The sequence below is a fragment of the Sceloporus undulatus genome, chromosome 1 (genome assembly GCF_019175285.1).
Source record: "Sceloporus undulatus isolate JIND9_A2432 ecotype Alabama chromosome 1, SceUnd_v1.1, whole genome shotgun sequence".
Lineage (NCBI taxonomy): Eukaryota > Metazoa > Chordata > Lepidosauria > Squamata > Phrynosomatidae > Sceloporus > Sceloporus undulatus.
In genome coordinates, this window is record NC_056522.1 from 115,101,472 (window position 1) to 115,111,828 (window position 10,357).

The 10,357-nt window shown below is 40.6% G+C and overlaps 1 protein-coding gene across 1 annotated transcript in view; it reads right to left on the reverse strand.

Moving 5' to 3' along the window:
• Positions 1–1,164: 1,164 nt before the first annotated feature.
• GRIK2 (glutamate ionotropic receptor kainate type subunit 2) overlaps positions 1,165–10,357 on the reverse strand; it is a 430,590-nt gene continuing 421,397 nt past the window's right edge. Inside the window, 1 exon segment of the mRNA XM_042457168.1 lies at positions 1,165–2,919. Within this exon segment, the coding sequence (XP_042313102.1) occupies positions 2,755–2,919 (165 nt within the window). The 3' untranslated portion in view covers positions 1,165–2,754.

Genomic DNA, 10,357 nt, shown 5'->3' on the forward strand with positions numbered 1-10,357 from the left:
GTTTAAGTGGTATCTGAAACATGCTCTATGTTGCAATATTTTATGCATTTTCCCAGAGGAATACTTTCTAGAATGTATGATGGGATTATAATAAGGTGATCAGTGTTGCATTCACAGATCTCATTTCGACTCTATGATAGAAAGTTACATTCCCCATACATGTCAATGGACCAGACAGCTTTGAAGTCACATACCATTTTGTTCATGGAGTTTAACTTTCCATTAAGGAGAACAAGGGGGACCTTGAGGGCATTGTAACTCCTGTCATGTATATGATCTCATCCCCATATACAAAACAGATGGAATGGGGAGACAGATACAATGCACTAAGACTATTATCATGCACTTCAAGGACTTTAGTTGTCTTTCTGTGTGTCTATAGTTATGCGCCAACCTTTGTGATGGGAATGTGAATGAGTTCATCAGAAAAAGCCTTAGAAGGACAATTGTGCTTGGAATCCACACATATTTACATTATCCACAGATGACTCATTGTGTATACAAATTAGTGTTTGGATCTTGTTTATTAAAAAAGAAAATGAAAGAAATAAATTATCTGTTTGGAATAAAAAGCTATATTTATAAATCGTGGGTGTAGGCAAGTGTCCCTACAGATCGCACCATTATACATTTTTTTTAATTTTCAGGATACAAATGTACAGTAAGACTAAGTTAAAATTATTAGGTTGGTATCGTATCTGACTGAGCACCGAAAAGGCAGTTTAAGCATCTGTTGTTATTTTTAAAATATCACTACAATAGGGGGTTCCCAGTCTTTCATCAGAAAAGGGCTATGAGGGAGCAATTGTGAGATGCTTTTCCTGCATATAAAAGTTACACATGGACACGCTGGGCAATAGGTATTCCTTCCCAGAGCTGTCATACAGAAGGGCTTTCTATCAGTTTGTGTCCTGGAGTTAGAGACTCCTTGAAAGAAAGAGTAGCAAATGAGATTTATCAACACTGGGCCTCAACCTGCAAACACTTTTCAGATACTAATATTCTGGACAAAATAAATGATGGATAGTAAGTGTTTGTTGAACAACACTCTAATATGAGAAGGCTGTATGTACCAGTTCTGACAGTACTGCACACACATTTCTGAAATCACATAGCAAACCCAACCCACCCTACCCAGAAAACAACTAAGAACTGACAATTTTCTTAATGTGTGTGTGGTTGGTTTTCTTTTAATGTTGTGCATTGGATTCAAACAGCAAACTGTGTGCACTTCAACTGTTATCACAATGTGGTCAAGAGGTCTGTGTCTTTCAGCATTTACACACATCTGTTCATTACAGCATATTATCAGGCTAGTGAAATCCAGGGGTGTGGTATGATAAGCAGTATTGGTAGTGCACCTAGATTTTATATTATCTAACTTGAAAATATTTATCTTCTAAGATCCCCCTTTTTCTGTGATAAAAATAGTTTTCACCAAACGTTGGTGGTGCACACGCACTACCAGTCACTCTTGGCACCACACCCCTGACTGGAACGCAGGTTCTTGAGATTGTTGATTTAAAAAGTATTACAAAAAATTTCCATACAAAAAACTATTTTCATAGAAATCTTGCATTTCCACAAATAAACTTGAACATTTCCCCTCATTTTTGGGGAGTGGGGATGGGAAAGGGGGTAAAACTGCTAAAGAATTTAGCTCATTTAAACACCTTTTACTGCACTGAGAAATTGAGTCCAATTTTAAGTTCTACATCTTCCCTCCTTTTTACAGGACCATTCCTTTTTCCACTAATAGTAAGAATTCAATTGGCTTGATCAAGGTCATTTCAAACCAGGGATAAGATTGTCCCAAATCCTTTCCAGGCTGAAAAAAACCACACACCTTCATTGTGTCAGATATGCTCTTTGCTTCACAGTTAAACAATCAAGAAATTGCTTAGATCTAAGCAACATAAGGTACATCATTTTTTAAAAAAGAAAAAATAAACAGGGGAATTTTTTGTGTGTCATCTAAAATATGATTCACTTCTTTTGGGTTCTGCCACCACAGAGTTCCAGTACAGGTAAACTATGCAATTTTCTACTGCCTGACTGAATGGTTTTGATTTTAATTGGGTCAATGACACGGAGACAGTCAAAAAGCAGGTAAAACTTCTTGTATTCATTCTTCTATTTTGGGGGTTCCATTTTCAATGCTCTGGACTCTGCATAAGCTCATATCAGCTGGCATGCCCACTACGTCGACTTTGGCCAGGAAATACAAGGTCTTCTATGCTTGGGAGTACATAACAGAGTCTCTTTTTATTTCCCTTCCACTACTGGAGTTCTGAGCTATTATTTTCAAAGACTCCTCTGGTAGTTAGTTTCTTCAGCTGTTCAATTGCTTCTCCAGCCCCCGGCAGCAGATGAACTTCAGAAAGGAACTTGCCATTTCTCACTGAGACTGCATTTGTAACCAGCCATAAAACTCACAAAGAACTTTTATTCATTAAGGAATGGTGGAACCCATGACAAATGGTGGAACGCCCACACCCGCACCCCACCCTCCCCTTAGAAACTTGGTTGATCCATGATGCTTGTGATTGGAGTCTGGCCTTTGCAACTGCTTAGATCACAGAGTCTCTAGTTCATAGACACAGCGGCATGAGGTAACTCATTTTATTTTGCACAAGTTGCATATTTCCACAGGAAACATTCTCGCAAAAGTTGTTTTGGGAAAAAAAGAGAAAAGGAAAAAAAAAAGGAAAAAAAGACAACAGTTTGTGCTTGGGGTTGTTTGGCCTCCCAGCTCTATGCCATGGTTTCTTTACCTGGCAACCTTCTGTCATTAAACGTGTGCATGTTGATAACCTCTTCTGTTTTCACAATAACGGGAGCCTGTGGTTTGTGTTTTAACCGACGCTGACACTTCAGAGACATCCTCAGCTCCTCTACCATGGCACTACAGAAGGACCTCTATAGGAAAAGTATGAAGAATAAAAATATAGAAAAAAAATAAGAAGTATGTTATTATAATGCTCATATCTCATAAATTTATTAGTTGTTTTATGTCATTATTAAAATGTGTCCAATGCTTCATGATAGTATATTGGGAAACTTCTTGACAGAATGACCAGTATGACAATGAAGCCAGTTACCTAGACAGAAGTATGATTTCCTTCACTGGAGGTCTTGAAGAAGAGTCTAGAGAACTATCTGCTTTGGTTGCCCTAATTATAGATTTCCTGCACTGTGGAAATAGTTGGATTACAGGTCCTAAAATGTCCTTTCTATCTCTGATCCTAGGAATTGCTTTAGTACTTGTCAAGCAGTTTCCTGACAGTACTCATTTGTTCCTCTGCTGTTTACTTACTCTTGCTCTGTCACACACAAAGAGACAATCATGAATATGTGTGTGTGTGAGTGAGAGAGAGAGAGAGAGAGAGAGAGATGGGGGGGAGGGAGGACCATCTACATGGGCAAAATCAAACAGTCTCAGGCCTTCCTCATGGTGATCTGTTTCCACAATGCAGAGCACAATGCAGAGCCAATTTGGGTGTGGGCTGTCTTAACAACATGCACCCTATCCCTCCCTTAAACCAGATTTTAAAAATCTTACCTTTTGATCCAACTTTGGCAGGAAAAACTAGAGCACTCTGTAGTAGTATTGGACAGATGTTTATACATGTGTCCTTGCTATGTGGCCCACTACTGCTGGCATGAGTCACTCCCTCTGAGGTCACAACAAGAAGCACATGTGGTCAATGCTGGGCACCTCACTGTGACCTTAAAGGGAGTGACTCACACAAACAGCAGCACCACTGGGTGATACAGTGGGGATGTGTGTGTATACAGCTGGCCAACATCACTACAGGGTGCAGAGGTAATGGGAAATCTGGAGCAGCTCCAGAGCCAAAGTACTCCAGGAACAGCCTAGAGTAAGGTAGCCAGTGTAAAAAAGCCTCAATAGAGAGAGAGACATTTATTCCACACTACTCTGAGAAAAAATTATCCAGTGCTAGTTTTAAGAAGAATGTATTTTTTCAGTCCCCCCCTCCTTTTAAGCACTTTGTATGGTAGACCCATTAGTTTTGGTTTAAGCTTGAGTCACAGTCTTTCCATAGGATGGTAAAACAAATCATTCAGGTCCATTAATCTATATCTCACTAGGAAAAATAAAACTTTATACACTAGGAGTATAGAGTCTCTTCGAGCATAGTCTCATGAGCCTCAAATGTTTGCTGTTCTTAAACCAGAATCTCATAATAAAATTGCTACATTTGTAAATATGCATGTCATAATTACACTGGCATCACACTTCTGGCTTCCTGAAAATATTTTATTTTCCATGTGTGGTCAAATGATGTACATTCTATATGAAAGAGTTGTTCCAAAATAGCAAATTCATATACATTAACGATGTGATGAGTGAATGAGTCACAGCTGGACATGTGGATTAAAATTAAAAATATTAAGTCTGAAATGAAAAGGTTTCTTTCTGTGTTTTCCCCTTCTCATTGCTATCTAACATGTATAATTTATCAATTTATAATTTATTTATTGCAAGAATCACCAACCAGTGAATATGCATGTCTGAACTCAATGTTATCCTCATGCTTTAAAAAACAATGTTCTTCTCAACAAATGCTTCCAATTCATGTTGTTTAACATTTTCAAAATAACATATATTTATTGTAAATTTGTTTCAGTTACAATGTTCACTTCATCTCAGTAATCTGTCAGTTTCAGTAATCTTACATTAAATTCATATTAACAACAGTCAAAAATCAAAATAACAGTTCAGGGGAGTGGGACATCATACCTCAAAAATTATAGAGTAATTATAGTATGCATTGCAATCTGATTTTATAATACTGAATTATCCCTTTGTTACAAAAGAAGTGCACATCTCAAAATTAAACAATTAGGTATACACTTGTTAAACAGTTTATAACTGTTGCTGATTGTCAAACAAACCATACTGGGTTAACTATGCTATTTCTCTCTCTCTATCACAAAGTGCTGAGCAAAGGTTCCAAATACTAAATCCACTTTACACAGGTTCAGATCTGTGTGAGGTTATGCCAATGAGCATACAGTCAACAGATACCTGACGTCAAACAAGATTCTTCCCCTCCATCAAGCAAAATAAAAAATGGATTAATACTGTCTTACAACCTAGGATGACACCTCAAATATTTCCTGAATTTTTCACCAGCTTGGTATTTTCCTGAAATTCCACTCAATGTCATTGCCCCACTCATATAATCATGTCCCATTCAACATCCTTATGAAAGAAACAGACTTATACTATAGCTGGCTAGGCAGATATCTGGTATGGAGTGTGTAAAGGGATCTCACTCTTCAGTTGATTGCAAACAATATGATTCAGAGACATAGCCATGTTAGTCTGGAATATCATCATGCAAGTATACAAGGGGATCTTGTAGCACCTTTGAGACTAATAATGTTTAGCATAAGTTTTCATAGGTACGGGACAGACCACCCTAAAGTGGCGGCCTGCTGGCGGCCTAATTTCCTCCAGAGGGAAGCCGCAGCTGCCAACCACGTGGCTTCCCTCCAGAGGAAAAAGAACCCAGAAAAAACGGGTTCTTTTTGCACCTCAGGTCAGACGCCATGAGTGCACCAATGGCACATCCGTGACATAAGCGATGCACTGCACCATGCGAATGCCACGTGGTGCTTATGTCACAATGGTGGCGCCTGTGTACATGGGATGCTGTCATTGTTATGCCGCCCCTCCATGCTAGGGTTAGGGACCATGCGGTTGCTGCACGGTCACTATCTCTAAAATCGGCACTAGCACGGCGCATTTGAGTGGTCTGTACCACGCCATAGAGTTGGTGCATAGACCAATTCTATGAAGGCTCCTAGTTACAAATCAAAAATACAGTTCCAAGCCAAACCCAAAAACTTCTGATGTGGCCAACATTTACATGTACATGTTTCTGCTATTGCAGTCATACCCAAATAATGGTGGCCTCAAAGTAAGGTCCAATATGAATGGGTGATTTAAACAATGGAAAATGTATAGATAGCAGTCACATCTGACCAATAGATCACCAAGTTTCAGCAAGCAAGAGAGAGAATAGTCTTATTGAAGCTCAATACAAGAAGTGTGGGAACTGCTGTTGAATATATTTGCTTATGTACAGCCTGAGTCAATAAGGGCCAGAACACATAGGCAAAATACACTAGCTTCTTGATGCCTTGGGGCTGTGCCATATGCATCACACACACACACAAGGTGGCAGGAAGCTGGCAGGAAGCAACCCAGCCATTTACATGGCAGCAGTTTAGAGTGCTCCAGCGGCATAGCATTTAGCACTGGATTGGGCCCATGCCCCCTTTGAGGCTATAGCAATGGTATGCTGCAGCCTTAATCCAGCTTTTTTCTTGCCCAAACAGAAGCGGCAAATTGTTGCTCCTTTTTTGTCCTGGAAAAAGGGTGCCCTTTCCACTGCTGCTGCAGGAGCATCAAAAAGCTGCTGCAGCAGCTATCATGCCCAGTGTGGTGGAGGACTCGAAGAATGAGGAAGCTGAGCTAGAGTCCCAGTTTGAGCCTGAGCCTGAAGCAGAGCCAGGCCCTACCTCTGCCCTGCCAGCTCAAGCAGAGTCTATGTTCTCCTAGAATGCTTCAGCAGAGTCTGTGGTTTCCAAGGAGACTCAGCAACCAAGCCTCCTGGCAGCAGAGCTTTCATGCATGGAAGAGGATGAGGATTCCTACCTTCAACCAGCAAAGAGCTGATAGGGCATGCCTCTGGCATTCGAGGAGGCTTTATGAAAAACACCATGCAATTAATAACAGCTAAGCTCATGCAAGCTGTTGATATAAACAGGTGCAGGATGCTGGGGTAGTTATCAGAGATTATCTGAGCTTCCTGGTGAAAGCACGTTTGTTTCTGACTTCCTTTGTCTCCTTGGCCAGAACCCTTGACACTCGGAATGCTTACTTAACTTGACTATCTGGAACCCTTGACCTTCAGACTGCCTCATTAACCTGCCTCTTCAGAATCCTAGACCTTGGACTGCTTGACCATTCTCTGGTTGGACCTTGGATTGGTACTATAGAACTTTGCTTTATTTATCTTTGGTTGAAAAGGACTTTTTCTTTGCCTTAAAACTTCACCAGCATGTGTGAGCAGTTAACAATATTCTTGGCTGCTTTTCCAGACAGCAGCAGAAAGGATACCCTTTTTTGGTGCAAAAAAAAGAGTGGCATTTTGCTGCTTCTTTTTTTGGCTGTAAAAAGCCAGATCAGGACCACAGTGTGCTGTTGCCATGGCCCCAATCTGGTGCTCAAAGGGGTGCCGTCGCACCACCCCTTTGGGCCAGTCTGTTTCAGCCCTTAATCTACCTTGATTAACACTGTCACATTGGCTCCTTTGGGGGAAGAGATTCGGGATAATGGTGAAGTCATGAGGGCTGCACTGCCACTACCACTCTTTTCTCCCTTCACAGTCAGACAGCCAGGATGATAGCAAAGCCACGATGGGTGTGCACTCACCCTTCCCCTCCCACTTCATCGCTCACATTACCCCTTTCTGCCCACCCATCACCCACCCAGACCCAGACCCCCTCTATGCCCACCCATCACCTATCCAGACCAGGAAGGGACTGCCAGTTGTACCGGCTTACCCTGCCCTCACTCCCCTCCTGCTGCCTCACTTACTGGCCTGCCTACCCAGCTGCCACTTACCCTGGTCTTCCCGGGGAAGTAGCTGGGCAAGTGAGGCAGTGGGAGCGGATGGAAGGGACACACCTTGCCCCTCCTCTTCTGATGCCTTTGCTTCCTCCTTGCAGAAAGCACCAGAGCAGTGGAGAAGAAGGGACAGACTCAGGAGTAGCATACATACAACCTGAAGCAGGAGGTGACACTCCTCTGAGGTATCCCTTGTGCAGTCTACACCTCTCGCACTCACCAAGTGATACCACTACCCTCTGGTACCAAAGTTTCTGTTAAAGAAATAATGCTCATGGAAATGTCTACAGTGCACCCTCCCCTTATGCATGAATCTGTTCCGGATCCCTCTGTGTAAGGGGAAATAGAAAGTAATGGGGCTCGTGCCCATGGGGCGTGTGCGCCATGGGTGCACATCCATTAGTTCTTCTGGGGCACATGACAGGCTCTTCCGATGCGGCTTTCAGTGTATGCTGAAAGCCACGTATGGCGCACCCACGTAAAACACGTACTTTGTTAACTGAGGTATACTTGTATTTAGTTTCTACAGTGCTCGTATTATAAAACCCCAAGCCATTATTGAATTTTGATTTGTGCTATAAAAGAGTAATTAGCTTATTTTATGTTTCAGAAAAGTAAATGTTGTTTAATATTTAAGAGCTAATCAGATAACAGATAACTTTTATATTCTTGGTCAGATTTTTTTTTAAAATTGCTATGGTAAAATGTAGCATTAGTAGTTAATTTATAATTAATATTAAAAAGCTTACCCTAAAGCTTTAATCAGTAATAAAATGCATGTCCTTGGCTTTTGAAACGCACAGATGTTCCAGTGCTCAGTTCCCTATACAAAGTTCTAAAATATATTGGCAAGTGTTCCCCACATCTATCTGCTATTCTATAAAAACTCTCCACAGGAAACATTAGGCAGAACAAATGAGTTTTCTATGGACACCTGTGTACAAAAGGAAAAAAATCTGTGTGATTAATAATAAAGGCTTAGAATCACAGGAAATTGCCTTATACTGACAATAGGACCAATTCTGGTCAAGTCACTATTGTCTCTATACTGGTGCCAATGGCTCTTCACATTTTAAAGCTGCAGACCCTATTTATTCAATCCTCTGAGCCAGATGTATTTATGATTTTACAACAGGTCTGAAGGGGCATAAGGCAAACTGTCTTCTCTGCACCACCATGGTGGGGTCCCATGGGAAGATTAAAATGGTGGCAATACCTGATTGAATATTTTGTATTCAAAATGCTTGGGACCAGAAGTATTTGGGATTTTGGTTTTTTTTTTTGTTTTGTTTTGTTTTTTGATTTTGGAATACTTGTATTTGCATATATATACATAATGAGATATCTCAGAGATAGAACCCAAGGCTAAACACAAATTTCATATCCACATTATACACACATAGAATGAAGGTAATTTATACAATCATTATAATAATTTTATGCATGAAACAGAGTTTGTGTACACTGAACCATCAGAAAGTAAAGGTGCTATTATCTTAACCTTCTCTGGGATTCTGTTCACTGACACCAAACCTGGCAATAGTAGTGCATAAATGAAAAAGAGAATCTAGCATTTGTTGTGACTGATGCAGACTCATAAATTATAAATCCACAAAAGTATTTGTGGTTACCATGAAGGACAGGATTTAAAATTTCACCCCATTCATTGATGGGGGATTATCAGCCAAGGAACATCCCATTCCTGTCCCATCATGTTCCCGTCCTTCCTGCATTATCGCAGGAAGGACTTTCATATGGTATCTGCACTTATCCCATCTGGGAAGTGCAAATGATGGTGATCATACAAAAGGCAAAAGTCGAGCAGATCCCATCATTATCCCACCATTTACCTGTCATTAAAGCAAAATTCGCCAGCATTAATACACCATTGCAGTCGCTTATGGGATAAGGACAGGGGAGCGATCCCATTCCTATTCCACCCCCATGTGAAAATCTCCATGGTATCATTCACTTATTGACCTCCTCCCACACCACAACATACAGAATCCTTAGTAATGCTTTTTGTTACTCATAGATTACTAATGTTACTCATAGATTGCAATTGTTGTATAATTAATGTAATGGCAATAGTTACAACATATACAACTAGAAAAATTAAAATTATATCTTTAAATTTCCATATCATATACACAGTCTAAATATATTTACATGTACATAGTTTCATGTGGGTAAAGTGAAATTTTGGTAAGATGTAATGTTTTTAAAGAAAATTTTAAAATATTGTAATACTTTTTAAAAAATCTTTAAACTTTTTTTCTCCTACTGAGCCTCACCCCACTCACATAATCTCTTCTGAGTGCCTCTGTTATGCAGGCAAACCCCACAGTCCCCTTCTGTCCAAAGGCATATGTCTCTACCATATGCTATTCCCCTTCCATTGTCCTAATGTGGCACCATAATCCCTGATTCTATGCCCTGCCTTTTATTGCAGTTCAGAAGACTGATAGGTAATACCGTCAGTCCTCTACATTTGCAGGCTTGACTTTTACGGGTTTGATTATCCATGGATCAATTGCTGCTGTCTCCACTGCTCCTTGTGCCATTTTTAGCAGGGACTGCAAGCCTCCCAAGACTGAGAGGCTGCAAATATGTGGCCAGGTTTGTAAGTCTTGAAAAGGAACCTCATTCCCTAAAGGGTATCCATGGTGGGCTCACCTGTGGGTTGTGTGT